This window comes from Amblyomma maculatum, chromosome 4, assembly GCF_055883805.1.
Source record: "Amblyomma maculatum isolate TAMU_Amacu chromosome 4, ASM5588380v1, whole genome shotgun sequence".
Classification (NCBI taxonomy): domain Eukaryota; kingdom Metazoa; phylum Arthropoda; class Arachnida; order Ixodida; family Ixodidae; genus Amblyomma; species Amblyomma maculatum.
The window spans coordinates 62,355,454-62,371,601 of record NC_139347.1 but is presented as its reverse complement, the minus strand read 5'-3'; the positions used below and the strand labels follow the sequence as shown (position 1 = coordinate 62,371,601).

Here is a 16,148-nt window from a genome sequence, read left to right as displayed (position 1 = left end):
CAGCATCATATATTTGCAGAGCAGTTTCAGTTTCGGTTTTCAGTATTTTCTCTTCTGTTGATTTACGGGTTTAATTTATGCGCCCAAGTTAGGAAAACATGCAGTAAAAAGCGTTAGCAATTGTCGATTCTAAGCGATTTGCGTTCATAAGTTTTGCAAAATCTTCGTACCCTGAAGCTCAACTGCCTTCCAGAAATAGCTCGCCCCATGCGCGGACCACGGCCCAAGACCCAGAATAGACAGCAGACATCCTCCCACTCACTCTAAACACTTCTGCCACTGCTCAAACAACTCCCGGAAGTGATCGGCTTCGCATTTCGCCATGACATCCACGCTCACCGTCGAAACGCCTCAACAGCCCAAATCTAGAAGCGTAAGCAAGAACAGCTCCATCAGCAGTCTCTACACGGAGGGCAGCAATGTGGAGAGTGGCTACATGTGCGCACTGCAGGAGCGGCTCCTCGCCGAGTGCGCCGGCCTCACCAAAGACAGCGACTGGCAGCAGGCGCTCGTGCTCGAAATCGGTTGTGGATGCGGCGACACTACGCGACAGCTCTCCGACCGCCTCTCGCCGCTACTCATCCGCGGTGTTCTTGGCATAGACGCGAACCAAGAAGCCATCGACTACGCCTTCTCAGTTCACGCCGACGAGAAGACAGATTTTGCCATGGCCAACGTGGAAGACCAGAACACGTTCGAGCTCAAATGGGGCGGCCGTTTCGACTGGCTGTTCTCGTCGCACGCCTTGCTCTTTGTCAAGGACCAGGCAAAGGCACTCAGGAACTTGATGTGGTGTCTGAGACCAGGAGGCCGTTGTTTCATCGCGGTGCCAGCAGCGAAACCAACAGACCTTCACTCGGCAGCTGCCAAAGTAATACAGTCCTCAACATGGAGCAAATACTTTGAGGCAAGTTATATATACAATTGCATTACACTTATCGGCATGCACGACAGCTGACAGCAGCCCAACACTTACTGTACCAAAGGGCTAGCAGTGGCAGCTTCCTTGGTTTCGTTTGCTTCAGCTGTAATCAACATAAACAGACCAGATTCTAATCTAGAAATCTAGAATTTTGTTGTGCTGGCGTGCCATCTAAGTCACTTTCACTTGATTACAGTGTGTATGACAACACTCGATACAACTAATAATATGAAAGCCGAGGTGTGAATTTGCTTTTTGAAGTAGAACGAGGTCACTAGAGCTATTAAATGTCACACATTAATAGCCAATCGAATTAGAAAATTTCCATTCCTGTGCATACTTCATTCAATGCATCAGAAAGCATGCATTCGCTATCGCAGTGTGTTCACTGCCCGTGCTGCAGTTTACATTGAATGAAACAAGCAAGCACAGTTTAACATACATCTGCTCAACAGTGTATGTGCAACTGACCGATAGAAACTGCAACAGCACAAAATTCGGCAGATGAAGTCATTGCTGTAGCCTGGTTACTTTAAGATAGGCAAAATACTTAACTTTTTTTTTATGCTGTGAAAGCAATACAGCACATGCTAAGCTTGTAATGGTTAAAAAAGAACTTGCTATCCATTCTCACGACAGCTGCATGCCACTGTGTAGTGTGAACAAGACCTTGAGTATGCTGAATAAGATTATTTAATTGCTTGTACAGGCAATTCCAGACCTGATTGCAGATATGGCTGATAAGAACTTCAATCGTCTTTGGTTTCATCACCCGCAAGCGGATCGCATTTACTCTGCTCTCCTTGAACAAGTTGGCTACGAAGTGCTGAAGACTAAGCAGCTGGAGTTCAAATACAACTTTGCATCTACAGCAGAATACAAAGGTAACTTGAACAGTTCACACAGCCAACACAAGTTCCAACAGTATATTAGTGTTCTATGTACTGAGCATTGTTGCTTTGATGGGCGCTAACTTGCATGTCACAAGCACGACGTTTGACCCGTTGCTTCTGCTGGTAGTGTCCTGAGGGCATTTGTTTCAGCTAATACAGCAGTATTAAGGGTCCTTTACAAATATTTCTTCATAAGTAACAATTGCAACTGGCTTCTTGGGCATTGCTAGCTTTATCGCAAATGCGTGCTCTTTACAGATATCGCTTGAAATATATACAGTGACTAAAAGCAAGTGGTCGCAGCTTCTTCAGGTGCTGATGCATAACAGCCAATTATTGGCAAAAATTGCTTCGCACTAATCAGAACAGCCTAGCAGATGACGGCCACTCGAACAGCAGCGATTTTCAGCATTTTCAGGTTGACAAACGTGGCAACCAATAGGAGCGGAGGCCGACTGACAGTTTTGTGACAGCTATTGTGATATGATCGTTAGAATTCAAAAGGAGGACCCAGCATAAGCTTCTCAAGTCAATATTTTTAAAGCTTCATGTTACTTCATGCATTTGCAATTTTCTTTGCAGAATTCCTTGAGACAATGTTTGCGAAGCCGATTCAGCTCATCCCAGATGCAAAAAGGGCCACATTTGTTCGTGAACTCGCCAAGGCTGCTCTGAAGAAGATGAAGAAGAACAAAGACGGCACATACACCTGGATTGTAAAATATGTGGTTGTTCTAGCAAGGCGGCCAGAGTTACTTTGAAAAAGAAAATTTTCACCAGGTCAACACTGCCACCCGACTCTGTCAGTGTTAAAAGGCAAGTAAGTACCCATATGAATTTAAGGACACTGCCATTCAGTGTTGCAAGAACAGTGGTTGTAGCATTTGCACACGTTTTGTGCATTTCACGCCCAGACGCTTGCAGTAATTGCTGGTAAAGCTAGTAACAAACTATTCGCAAACAAGTGCTGCTCTGTACAACTAGAACGACAAAATAACTTGTACGTGGTGTAAATTGCAATAAAAATCAAGTGCGTTATTGCATAAGAAACAATGCCTTCCATATACGCATCCGATTTACTTACAGCTGTAAGCTTTCAGTGTCAATAAAGCACAAGTTTTCAACGACGCCTCGAGCAGTGCAGTGCTAACACTGACGGAGGAAGAGCACATAAAAAGACAGCATGAAATCCAAACAAATGCACGGTACTAAGAATTGACATTTATTGTGACAAACATGCAAGTTCGGAATGGGCGATTTTGTGTCCCGGCCAAATCCATCTCTCCATGGTCAAAGAGCAGGTTGGCAATAAATATACTGTGCCACGCGATGATGTCAAGAAACAGCGTGGGAGCCCCAAAAAGAAGATAAATGTGCATGGCACAGACTGCAATGATGGCTAAATTAGGGCACTGACAATACAAAACATAAAAATGCGCAGCTGGGGAAAAAGAATGTCCTTACACACATATGTACACAGGTCACCGTCTTGCACTACTGGATGGAATATTCAGCAACAAGTGCTCAATCACTGAGTCTTCCGTTTCTTCTTTCGGCCTTCAGAAATGCTGCCATCCATCTTGCGTTTTCCCTGGAATACACGTTAGCCACAGTAAATGCTTCTGCTACGAGCAATACACAGCCTTACGCTCGCGAAAGCACTGCCACAAAGAGAAGATAACAAAATTTCTGACATGTTTTCTTTTTTGAAATCTCGCACAAGACAACAATGTACACGAATCACACAGCGGAATTCACTTACACCAGCTAAATAATTTACAATTGAATTTTTTCTCGTGCGATTTCGGTTTCAACTGCTGAATGACAGCTGTGACGTCATACACGTGCTTTGGTCACGTGAGTGATGAAAACAAATGCAGTCATTACTTATTCATGTTTTGCAGTATTATCTCTTGGGCAGGCTCGCTCGCATAAACATTCACGCAAATGAAAATGAACAAAGCAGCGGTAAATACTGCTGTTTATATACCAACATGACCTCAGCACAAGCACATCTATGGCATCACAGCTGCCTATCGGCGGTTAAAGCCAAAACCGAAACTGTATGGGCGACAAATTTGATTTATAAATTAATTTACTGGTTTTTTTCATAATCTACAGGCTATACTTGTGGCCAGCTTTTTGTGGCTATGTAGGCAAGGATATGGGTCTCATGGTTTTAGTTTTAGCTCCGTCTTTACGAGATAGCTTTGGAGCCACCAACGACACAAATGTGTTTCTTTGCACCACTGAAAGCCTAAGTAAACATTAATTCACAGTTAATGAGTGTCCCACACCAGATACATTGTTACACACCGTTAGCATCTCAATTCGTCAGCTAATTAGATGCACATTAAGGTAAGATGGCAATGTTGCAATGCTATTTTCTCAACACATCATATGCAATTACAGAAGAGAGGCCATAGCAGGCATGAAGCATTCCTTTGGAAATCTATTATCACATAAGTTTAGTTTTTACTTTAGGGCAACCAGCTCACAAACCATCACAACCGCTCCTTGTCTAGCATGTTCCCAAAGGCCCTAGGATCGCTGCACCGTGTATTTCACTGCAAACGTCGCTAGCTCTTGAAACCTGTTTCATGCTTAGCTTGATATATTGCCATCATGACTAACAGCCTTCACTCTAAGAAAGCAACTAGATGCGAAAAAATGAGGGGGCTCACCTTGGGTGTACTAGGGCGGCCACCACCCCGCCGCTTCCTTTCAGCCTTTTCTTTCTCCTCCAGCTCCTGGTTTTCTCGCTCTATGAGAGTGATGAGCGTGTTGCAGCGCCTCTGCAACTCCTGCACATGGCATTAACACATGGCATTAACACATGCCAAAGAGCTGAACTAACAAGGCAAGGCCCCAGTTTTGATATGAAAGACAAAAGCACCGTGTGGAAGTGCCTACACCTAGCGAAGCAATGCTTAGCGCACCTACTTCGAATTTAATTCGCCACTCAGATCATCTAATTTTTTGCTGCTTCTAGAAAAATGAGCTACTGGCATGCAACATTCCAAAAGGGAAAACAGTGGAGATGGAGCATGGCGCATTGTACCACGTTTACTCACATAACTTATAACTGAAAAAAAAAAAAAAAAAAAAAACGAAAATTTGAGGGGAGTGGGGAGTGCATTCATTTTAACACTGTAATATGGCATAAAACCTTATTGCTATACTTTTTCTTAATGCAAGAAAATACGTGCAAAGACACGTATCACTCAAATCACCTAATTTCCCTTTCACTTCATAAAAATGCCAGTTAACATTTCACATGCCAAAGCTCAACTAATATGGCGAGGCCGCAGTTTCATAACGAAAGACAAATGCACTGCGTGGAACTGTCACAAATACTACATTTACTTATAAAACATGCACTTTTTCCCCAAAGAATTTCTGAAAATTGGGAGGGTATCATTCATTACACCTCACTGATATGTTTTTATAACAGTGTTGGAAAAAACATGTCTATAAAATCATATGAACCAAGACACCTGTTTCCCATTTATTATGTTCTTTTCCCAGCATTAACTTTCATTTCGACCAAATGCAAAGCAAGCTATCATGTAAACACCGACCCGGCTACAGCTTTTGCCTCATGCGCTGATTTTCCACAAAGTTTGCAGTAGAGCTGTGCACGGGCTCGGGCTGGCCCGAAAGCCCGCACACAGCCCGCAGGCCAAACTCGGTCCACTCGGAAGCCCTCTTTCTTGGGCTCGGACCGGGCCCGGGCCAAGGTACAGCCTCGTCCACTTCTAGCTATAACACGGTCACTGCTTTCAAGGTGTCATTGCATCCGACCCGGCCACGCAGTAATCTAAAGTGGCTGGCCATGTGAAGCAGCACATCCATGTCTCTGTGTGCTTGCATCGCTTTGCATCGATATCTGCCTGCGTCAGATACAATGTTGCTTTAAGAGCAGTGACCGTGTTCTAGCTAGAAGTGGACGACCCTGTACATTAGTCTCGGGCGAGCCAGGCCAGACACTCCAATCACGACCACATGCAACTTTTGCGGAAGTGCACGAATACGGCCATAGTGCGATAACCAAAATGCACAGCATTTTCCCGCGTCCTCCCCACGCGAAAGCATCCGAGTTCTTTCCCAGCTTCCACCCGCCTTTCCCCCTAGCCCAGAACGTATCTTTACTAGCCGTCAGTGACCGAGCAGAGGTCCAGGATCGCCGCAAATGCCCGAATTCAATGCATAATTTGTAGTTTTTGCACAAAAAGTTAAATTCTACGTATGTGCTGTCTCTCTATATATTCAGTATATTTGTCATTTCAAACATGAGAACTCAACATTTCGAGACCTTTGATAAAATTATCGTGAAATTATTTTTTTCTGTATCATCGCCTCAACTGCAAATATGACATGATGGGCCGGGCTGGGCTCGGGCCTTAAATTTGAGCGTCAGGCCGGGTCGGGCCAAGCTCGGGTATGTAGCATAGTGCCCGGGCCGGGCTCGGGCTCAAAATTTAAGCCCTGTGCACACCTCTACTTTGCAGGCCACTTGCGTTATAATTACAATAAGCACTAGACTCTTCATGTATTTATTAACTAAATGGTAGAGCATATTTGCTTGGTTGGATGAAAATGTACAGAAACCTTTTTTTCTTTCTCTTTTTTACAGACGGAAAATGCTAGTGCTGCAGCATTCCTTGCAATCATGTAAACAGTATACACCTGGTTATAAAAGCTAAACAGCAAAAACTATCAGAAAATTTTAGTGTTTTGTAATGGTGACGTGAAATGTGGATGTGCATTGCACACTGCAGTTAAATATTAGCATTACACAGCTGACTGACGGTGGAGAATTACTGTACTGCAGTGTACGCGGCTTGTTAATGCTGGTTCGCACAGTGCAAACTAACGACTCACTACTCTATTAGGCGGAAGAAATATCTTCTGAAAACAAACACCAATGGTAACGCATGAAGCTTGAACCTTTTTTTTACACACTCCCCAGTGTCTCTCCCTGCCATCCTCAGTGCAAAAATTGAAGCCAAGAAGAGCATGACGAAAAGAATGCTGGCGCTCTTTTAAAAGACGACAGAGCATCTACAGCTTGCAAACTATGAGCATGCTGCGGCTGAATCATGGGCTTAAAGATTCTAATCATGAGATTCATGACAGCTTCACCAGTATCAAGAAAGCACTCATAGCAACGAAGGCTGACGACGCACCACGTCGACCAAACCAAGGTGGTGGCCACAAGCTGCAGTGTTGCCAGACCACCAAACAGTTTTGCATCATAAGGAATAAAAAGCGCTCTTTTTTAAGTGCTCAAACAATTCTCTCAGAGTTTGCCTTGCCTTTAGCCCGGAAGAGAATTTGCAAGTTGGATGATTGGCGCACACTGTTTGCCCCATGTCTTTTTTACAGCGGCATCCCTCAGAGCTCGAGTTGCGGCAAACACTGCTTTTTGTTGTTCATTCGATACCTCCACATTTGGATAATTCGACAATTTTTCGCAGTCCCGAGAGTGTCGAATTAACGAGCTATTACTAATGAAAATTTACGCCATACAAACATATTTAGAGCTACTATTAATGCGCTACCTGCACGCACACCATTCATACAAGACTGCAGCTCATAGCTGGGGTCATCTAAAGCATTCAAACCTCGGTAAGTATCAGCAGTACTTACTACCTTCTAACGAAGTCTACTTTCCTGACTAAAAAATCGTCATATAAGGTGTTCAAATTTGATGCTGGAATAAGCCTAATTTTTACTGCTGAAAGCGAAGTGGGCCACACTGCACAAGACGAGCTGCCTTTTCCAGCAGCAGCTCAAAAATTTGACGACAGAACTAGAACGAAGATGCAACGCGTGGTAAATCTTGCAGAGTGGCACTTGCAGCACAGAGTCAAAGCCCCTGCAAAATGCCATAGAAAAGAAACCCATAAAGCCAATTTCTTTCACCCATATTTTAGGACATTCTTCTTAGTACGCTGAAAAAGAGTACTACAGTGAATACTGCCACATGTATTTTGGAACTGGTGTGGCCCGTCACAATATTCACAACTGCAATGATACAATGGCAGGGCAGTGTCGAAGACTATGCCTGGCAACTGAAAATGTCAATGTGCATACTAACCCCCTAAAGCTAAACCCTACCAGCTTTCCCTCCTTCTTAGTAGTACACAAATGTGCACTCTTATGCCCCCTTTCCCCAAAATGAAAGTTGCGTGGAAGCTTGGGGAGGGGGGAATGGAGACATGGCACATGGAAAATGCAACTCACGGCTGCCGTTCGAGACTTTATGAACCAGTCGAAGCGGAACTGCGGTGCCTGCCGTATGGCAGCTCGAAGCTCGTCGTAGACGTTTTCGCGGTCAAAGCCCAGCTTGTGCAGCATGCAGACAAGAAACCGGTCCTCCTCCTCGGTGTAGTTCTTGCCCTTGTTGGTGCCGTAAGCCATGCGCAGCTGGTGGAATGGTGCCCGGTAGCGGCTCATCTTGGCCTCCAAGGCACGCTTGATGGACGCCCGTCGCTGGATACGAGCCTCGCCCTTCTCTATCTGCCCCATGAGCCGCTCAATATCCTGCAGCTCATGGCAGCGCTCCCAGAAGACAGCCGAGTACTCCATTACCTGCGAGGAACGCGATTATAGGTACGTTTTCAACTGAGTCTCTCTAGCCAAAAGATGTTTGGCTTGCATGTATCTTCCACAATTCTGATCTTTCTTTTTATAACACCCCTTATGCATCTCTTGCAGTTTAGCGATGCATTGACATTGGTTGCAAATTTTCTTGGCTGCTTTACACAGAAATGATTTCTGAAAGGCAACAAGCAAGGACTAATGAACTGGAGAGAAAAACAGCGCAAACATAAGAGGAAAAAAGGAGGTTATCGTTTGCTGTTTTAACATCGTGCAAAAGCAACTATTTAACGTTAACAGGATTTCTTCAACCAGCTCATTATACATGCTCCCTGCGCATTTGTCTTTGTGACCAGCAGGTAACTGTACCTGGTGCAGCAGCAACGACTTGCGGCTCATGAGAGTGACAATCTAGGGCGCTAATGCCATGGGACACATGAAAATTGGAACATTTAGATACCGCTTTGGCACCACTTGGCACAGGCAAGTCAGCAGGGCTTTCGCTTTAATGTCACAACCTGCCTGCATGCATTTCACCATTTCCCTGAAAATTCATGATAAAATTCTGCAAAGCCCTGGGCATGCACTCATCACCATTCAAGCAGTATATATAACGAAAACACAACAGAGCAAGAAGCACACTAAAACTACTTCCCCGAGAATCTTGCGAAAAATCACCAGGTACTTGCCTCTTCGGGTGTCTTTCCTTCCACATCTCTAGCAATGCTCTCAATGTCATCACGGCCATATTTTTCATTCGCCTTGATGAACTGGTTGAAGTCCCGCCGAGCCCAGTTGGTGAACCCCTGAAAGACAATACACACTCAGAAGAAAATTTTAATAAAAGAATTGCAATAACTTGAACCTCCACTCATTGGCAGCTCCCTTTGTGAAATAAGCTGGCACATTTCCGAACAACTAAACATTTGTTGCATACAAGATGTGTTAAAAAAGAAACCGAACTTCTGCTAAAACATCTTTACTGGCCGTGCCACAAAGCCTTCCCCGAAATTTTCTTACTGCATCCTCCCATCGTTTCTGTCACTTCTCCCCCCCCCCCCTTTTTTTTACTGCCGGCATATTACACCCCGCTAAAAATATTTCTGACTACACCGCTTATCTTTACTGCTTATTGCACAGCATTTTAAGCAGAAAAAAATGGTAATAAAGGCATCGATTCTGTGAGGACAAACATTTCACCTCTGTCAAGAGTTTCTCCTTCTCAGCCAGCTCCTCCTCAGTGAGTGGCTCAGACTCGTCAATCTTGGCCTGTTCATCCCGCTGGATACGTCCGGCATCTGATCCGAGGTCAGGATTCTTTGGGACCTAAGTGTAAATGGACAGTGGCAGTCGTGCATTTCTTAGTTAATTGCCTATTACAGACTCTCAAGCTATACCACAATAATGATCCAAAAGAAAGAAGTGCAGACATTGAGCAGTGTTGCCAAGCACAGTAAAGCCGACTGCAAAAATCACATGAGGAACCTAGAAACGTTTGTACCTAACCTGTGTACAACTTTAAGCAAGTGGTAAAACTACGCCAGTCCACCCAGTTGCCAATGGTCGGATAAAGTTTAACTAAAGCTTAAAGTGGGTAGAATAACACCACCTGAAAATACACAGAATACTTATCTGACATCATTTCTACACATTACCTCATGTTCCTGCGGTACAAGTCTTAACAGTATTAACAGTAGTGACTATTCGTATCCTGAAAATAAATATATAAAGCTGTAGGAACGCAGGCCTAAAGCTGTCATATAGACAAGTCGCATGCACTAACTCTTGTGGCTTAGCAATGCAATTAATTTTTTCCCAAAAAAACTGCCAGTTAGATCCAATTGTTTACACCTTCTGCAGCAGGTACCTATTATGTAGTACCGGAAACAAAGATCTTGGCTTTTGTGGTGACCTCAATATGAAACTTAAGTTTTTTGAATATTTTGAATTCGTAATCACATCACACTCCACTCTCCCTCACATACCACACACACACACACACACACACAAAAAACATTTTCCAGAATACCAAGCAGAAGCATTTTTAAAAAGCAAAACCCAGGAGACCAAAGGTAGGTTTCAATTAACATACGACATCAGGGACACGACCACAAAATCTACCATGTGTGCATTATGGGGTTAAACTGGCAACTGTAGGTGACAGCTGGGGTCACTAAGACACTCGGTTATAAGAGGCACTTGAAAATGATTTGGCTGGTTTTCCTATGTTTGCCATGTTAACATTGCATACAAAAGACATGGTTGCAAGAGACACTCAGTTACCAAAGACAACTTTTGCAGGTCCCTAAAGTAACTTCTTTACTATTTATAAGAGACAATTAACCCAGGTACGCTCATGCAATGCAGCTGACTCGTACCAACTCGTATGTGCGGCAGTTTAGATTCCCTTAACCAAATTCTGTTCCATATCAGTGTCCTGTTGTGTTGCACTATGTCAGGAACCAAAAGGGAGTGCCTCCTCTTGACTGGAACGTCAAAATGTCCCCGTTGTTTCAGCTACTGTCATTACATTCCTGTGTGACTGAAACAACCGGGACATTCTGACTTTCCAGTTAAGTGGAGGCACTCCTTTTTGGTTCCAGACATAATGCAACAAAACAGGACACTGATATGGAACAGAATTTGGTTAAGGGAATCTAAACTGCCGCACATACGAGTTGGTAAGAATATTTGGTTACAAGAGACATCTTTTTCAGGTTCCTTGAGTGTCTCTTGTAACGAGGTTTTACTGCATTTGTCTGAAATGACCAAAAGCAAGCTCGAAGCTTTGACCTACAGCAAACACAGAGCACATATAGACAACTGAACATCTAGTGATGAAATCTTCCCAATTAAGAACATGAAAAAGGAAGCTTTAAAATTCATTTACGCTGCAACAAAGCATTACATTGCTGCAAAATTAATAGAAATGACCAGAAAACTGAGGAGAATGTGCCGTGAAGTTTCAGTAAATCTAAAGAGGCTGAAAAATAACCCGGACTTGCATTGTGCACAATGCCATTCTTTATCAGCTCTTATACAATGTCTACCATCTCTTTTCAGAGGCAGCCATAACCACCATGAGAAACTGCAGGGCCTCACCTTGTATCCTATGGTCTTGCGATAGTAGTAGATCTCTTTGTCCAGCAGCTCAAACAGCCTCGGAGGAAAAAACTGGAAATCCTGGATGTTTGGCTGTTTGGGAGGTCTAGGTGCCTGCACGAAAATATGGAACATAATTGTCAACACCAATGCAAAGTATGATATGCGCCGCAAATGAGCCAAGTGAACTTGACGTGTCACCTTGGGGGCTTTTGGTTCGCTCACACGCAGGGCCTCCCTGAAGTACGCGTCGACTGCATAGTTGGCCTTACGCTCCCGCTTGGGCGGTTCGATCCAATTCAGCCCCCCGCTCTGAAATAGTGACAAAAACAAACATCTGTAACAAGAAACAACACCGCACGATTTTTCTTCTGAAATGTAAACACGTCAAACCTGCAAAAACTATCAATCTGACTAGTGGCAGTGACAGTCAAACCTCTACTATACAGAATCTCATGAGAGATCAAAAATTATTCCTGCAACCGGGAACAACAGAATCTGCTTAAGGCTAGTGGAATACACTGACATCCATGCCACCACTCAAGGTGCATACCACATGACTGACAATCAAGCGAACAATGTACAGTCATACATGAAAGCTGATGGGACGCAGACCCCCAGAAGAAAAATTACTTCTGCATTGTTTAACTAGCCAGTCAGCTGGTATTGGAACAGATGGCACAAACGTGGCCTTAATAAAACTTTGCTTTCCATCAACATAGTTTGCCTCACCACAGAGAAATAACCACTCTTCAACGAATACACACTATGCAAACCCGTTTGTAGCAGTGCGGGCTGTGCACCACCACCACAACCACGGCATCAGCGATATGCAAGCTGCACTTAGTGCACTAAGGTGCTACCACAGCTCGAATTTGTAATGCCTGTAGTGGTGCGGGAAAGCATTTGAAACATCTGAACTTCTGCACATTGTGCACTCAGGCCAGAGAAGATATTTACAGTTCTGTAGAATCCCGCAATTCATATCAAACGTGATCATATCACCAGGGTTCTATTCTACAGTAGAGCCCCTCTATAGTTCATCTTTACTATCTTAGTGTCAATATTAAAACAGTAGTTGGTGATGGCATGGCTCTAAGGAAGCTGTATGGTAAGTAATTGGCTACTTACTATTTAGCATGTAGTGCTGGTTTGTGCAAGAAACATTCAGGAATAGCTTTCCTATCTACCTGTTATCATCCCTTTATGTAACAGTTATTTATTTTCGGTCATATTTTGTAATCACACTTTTAATGCCATTTACGTCCTTGGAAAGTACCGCGTTTTCATAAATATAGCACGAGTTAAATTTGATGTGAAGACCAAAGCTTTCTGAGGACACGGGGTCATCTTTCTAGCCCTTAATGTCCTTTAGGAGACAACAGTTACGAAAAGAGCAATAAAATCGAGCCCAGCAGACCCGCCCACGCAGTGCCGCTGCACCTCCGCATCCTGCCGCCGCCAATGCCTCATGCTGCACTGTACTGCGAACATTCAAACTGCACTGTTACTGTCTACTTTCTCAGCCACTTGCGCTGCCTTTTATATCTCTGTTCGTAGCCAGGTTGACCTTTTTCTTTTCCCGCGTGCACCACGTGCTTTGCCACACACCCCCAAGGCATCCGAAAAGCTGGCTTCTCCTCACAGCTTAAAAGCCTAGTGGTTAGCCAACTCAAAACGTGTAGTTTCGTCCTGTGTATCTATTTGCTTCAGAATGTTGGCCTCGCAGCACCAGACGCTCTTTACTGCAATCGTCTTTTTTTATTAAAAACGGCTTTACTATAAACAAAAGAGAAAAATGCAAATTTGCCAAGAAGAAAAAAAATGGGACCACTATTTCACTTTACTATACAGTGAAAGCTCGTTATTTCATAACCTGATAATTCGAATTTTCCGATAATTGTAACTGCACTACATGCTTCGGCCAAGCCTCACAGAAGTATAGGTAAAAAAAGCTCATTAATGCTGTGTATCTCCAAATCAGAGAAGGAACGTGCAACCAGGTAAAACCATGCAAGGATGGGTAAAGCCAAAGTGGTGTCATGACCGGCGCGGCGGTCGATGGCGATAGAGGGAAGGGGTTGGCGATCATGGCGGCAGCTGCCTACTCTTTGTTCTGCGTAACTTCCGAAACTTGCTACTAAATGGCCATTAACTCAACCTCGTTATTTCAGAAATATCGACAAGGCTTACTGTCGCCGTGGTCACAGCCAACGCCCATGTATGGCTATGGTGTCAGACAAGCAACACAGGTCTAGCAGCGGTTAGGCCGTGTCCATGTTCGATTGGCACTATAGATGATCACCAAAATAGCACTCCTCAAATCAGAACTTCATGTTGCAGAGTTGACTGCGCACTTCTGACATGCACATAACACGTGTACCGAAACAAGGACGGCTTTACCTCCAACTTACTACTTTGTTTCGGTTTCACTTTTATGAGCTTCGCACTGTTTGCACCAGACCATGGTGATGGCATATCGGTCACGTGTCAGCCAGTTAATTGATTGTGACTGCACAATGTTTCGGAGTACCATTGGTGGTGTGCAGTTCAACTGCTCCAAAAGTCTGTGCTCGTCAAGTGGCGTTCAGCACACCATACGATGAAGCCTCAGAGGCAATGTAGGCTGCCCGTGAGGGGGAACCACCGCTCCCAAGATGCCTAGGGGGCCCTTAACTCTTTCCCTACGGCGGCCATTCAGCATCGTTAGCGGGCCGATTTCGCACGCTGATTTTTGAACCCACGAACACGCTATAATATCTAGTGTGTAGCTGGATAAGTGAAATTTCGATTTTGATGATGCTTACATTTTTCCCGTGAAGCAGCTATTTTTGAGCGCTATTCAAACACGCTGCAGCGTCTCAGTCGCATGAGAGAATGACGGCATCCGCGTCGACGACGCGCGCTTCGAAACGTCGCAAATCTGACGACTTACTACGCACTATCTACAATCGATTTTATCAATGACCCAAGCAAAAGCAACTCTAAAGATGCTGCCAATTATTGTCAGAATTCAGTTCCGACCCCGCTGACGACGGAAACCAGCCCAGAACTCCGGCGGCCACACTCCGGCCAGCGAACGATGACTTTGCGAACAAATTTTAAACCTTTCTGCGTCGCTCACGGATACACTATGCCATCTAGCGTGTAGTCGGGTAACTGAAACTTAGATTTTATTGCTGTTTACATTTTTTAGCACGAGGCGGCTATTTTTGAACACGCTCCGAACACGCGCCAGCGTCGGAGTTGCATGCGACAATGGCGGCATCCGCATCGACGATGCACGCTTCGAAACGTCGCAAATCTCATGATTCCGCGCTGTGTACAACCGATTTTGTCGATGACCCATGCTGCAGTGACTTCGAAGGTGCTGCCTTATTGTCAAAATTCAGTTCCGACCCCAATGACGATGGAAACCAGCCCAGAACATCGGCGGCCACACTTTGTTGGCCTGATATGCATGCGTCAGGGACCGCTTTGGATGTGTTTTTTTGTTGTTGTTGTTGTTGTTGGTATCATTTATCGCATTCCCAGGGTGTTAGCATCATTTAGGCATGATATCTTGCCTCGCGCAAAACAGGGAGTGGCGTTCTGCCCAAGAAGGGAACCGGGCATCCATTACAGCATGGCACTCTGCAGCCCTCGTTGATTGCTCATTATGCAGCAAGAACACTATTCAATACTGCATTTTTATTTTTTCGCAGAGAGTGGCCAATATAACGTTTAACGTTTTGCATATCAAAATGTCTTAAAATTTTTATTGTTTCGTTTACAAATGCGTTTCGTCCAGTTTTGTTCAATTTTTTTCTAAAATCTGGTTTTTGGGAAATTATATTGTGTTACAACCCGTATGCCTAAAAAGCCAATCTATTTAGCTTTCTTTTCGTGTACCGTATAAAATTTTAGACATGATAGTTTTTACAGAAAAAAAAATCTACTGAAACCTACAGAAAACGGTCATTTTGCCCACAGTAGGGAAAGAGTTAACATTTGACACTCCCGACAGTGTGCATGCAATAAAGCATTGATGGAGATGTGAAAAATAAGACACCATCCCTGTGTTCTAGTCTAAAAAGCAGGCGGCTCTTTCCATTTTTTTTAGGCATGTTCAATAATTCTGCATAATTCAAACTTTTTCTAGTCCCGTGAAGTTCGAATTAATGTGCTTTACTGTATATAAGTTTATTACGGCAAGGTTCTACTGTAATAATATTTCATGCATTGCTAAGAAGCATAAAGCAGAAGCACCGGAAAGAAAGGCTTGGCTGACTGCACGAATACCATTTTTATCTTAAGTTCATCAGTGCCCACTGGCATGCTTTTTTTCAATGGTCAAAGAGGTAAAAGAAAAGTATCAACAACCAGGATATCTTCAGCAACCCGCATATCTTCCCTCCAACAGAACTCCATGATGAAAGCAACCTTCGGTAATCAATGATTTCATTGTTTACCAATACTTCCCATTTTTAGACATCTTGGTTCGTCCAGTCATAGCAACCCTGAATTTTGACAGGGTGTGGTATTAAGCGGTAACTGCATGAGGCGACAACACCTAGCGATCTGTCGCACGACGCCACCGCCAACGCCTGTCGTTGTCGCTGGTGCATACCGCACGGAGCGACGGG

The 16,148-nt window shown here is 44.1% G+C and overlaps 2 protein-coding genes across 2 annotated transcripts in view; one reads left to right on the top strand and one right to left on the bottom strand.

Annotated features, from left to right (window-relative positions):
* The first annotated feature begins 38 nt into the window (after window positions 1-38).
* LOC146191226 (juvenile hormone acid O-methyltransferase-like) lies at window positions 39-2,959 on the top strand. The gene is made up of 3 exons (XM_084601720.1): window positions 39-907; window positions 1,632-1,806; window positions 2,398-2,959. Exons 1-3 carry the CDS (start codon window positions 323-325, stop codon window positions 2,574-2,576), a joined length of 939 nt encoding a protein of 312 aa, XP_084457846.1. The 5' UTR covers window positions 39-322; the 3' UTR covers window positions 2,577-2,959.
* A 45-nt stretch (window positions 2,960-3,004) lies between these two features.
* Window positions 3,005-16,148, bottom strand: part of LOC146191225 (SWI/SNF-related matrix-associated actin-dependent regulator of chromatin subfamily A member 5-like) — a 30,217-nt gene continuing 17,073 nt past the window's right edge. Inside the window, exons 12-18 of the mRNA XM_084601718.1 lie at window positions 11,725-11,835; window positions 11,524-11,637; window positions 9,622-9,747; window positions 9,111-9,227; window positions 8,065-8,412; window positions 4,500-4,619; window positions 3,005-3,406 (exon numbers count right to left, since the gene is read on the bottom strand). Of these exons, the coding sequence (XP_084457844.1) occupies window positions 3,344-3,406; window positions 4,500-4,619; window positions 8,065-8,412; window positions 9,111-9,227; window positions 9,622-9,747; window positions 11,524-11,637; window positions 11,725-11,835 (999 nt within the window). The 3' untranslated portion in view covers window positions 3,005-3,343. The remainder of the gene's footprint in view (window positions 3,407-4,499; window positions 4,620-8,064; window positions 8,413-9,110; window positions 9,228-9,621; window positions 9,748-11,523; window positions 11,638-11,724; window positions 11,836-16,148) is intronic.

Excerpts from the sequence above, each read along its gene's own strand:
- LOC146191226 (XM_084601720.1), top strand. The coding sequence starts at position 323 with ATGACATCCACGCTCACCGTCGAAACGCCTCAACAGCCCAAATCTAGA. Across the intron at positions 908-1,631 it reads CATGGAGCAAATACTTTGAG|GCAATTCCAGACCTGATTGC; the intron begins GCAAGTTATATA and ends TTGCTTGTACAG. Across the intron at positions 1,807-2,397 it reads ATCTACAGCAGAATACAAAG|AATTCCTTGAGACAATGTTT; the intron begins GTAACTTGAACA and ends TTTTCTTTGCAG.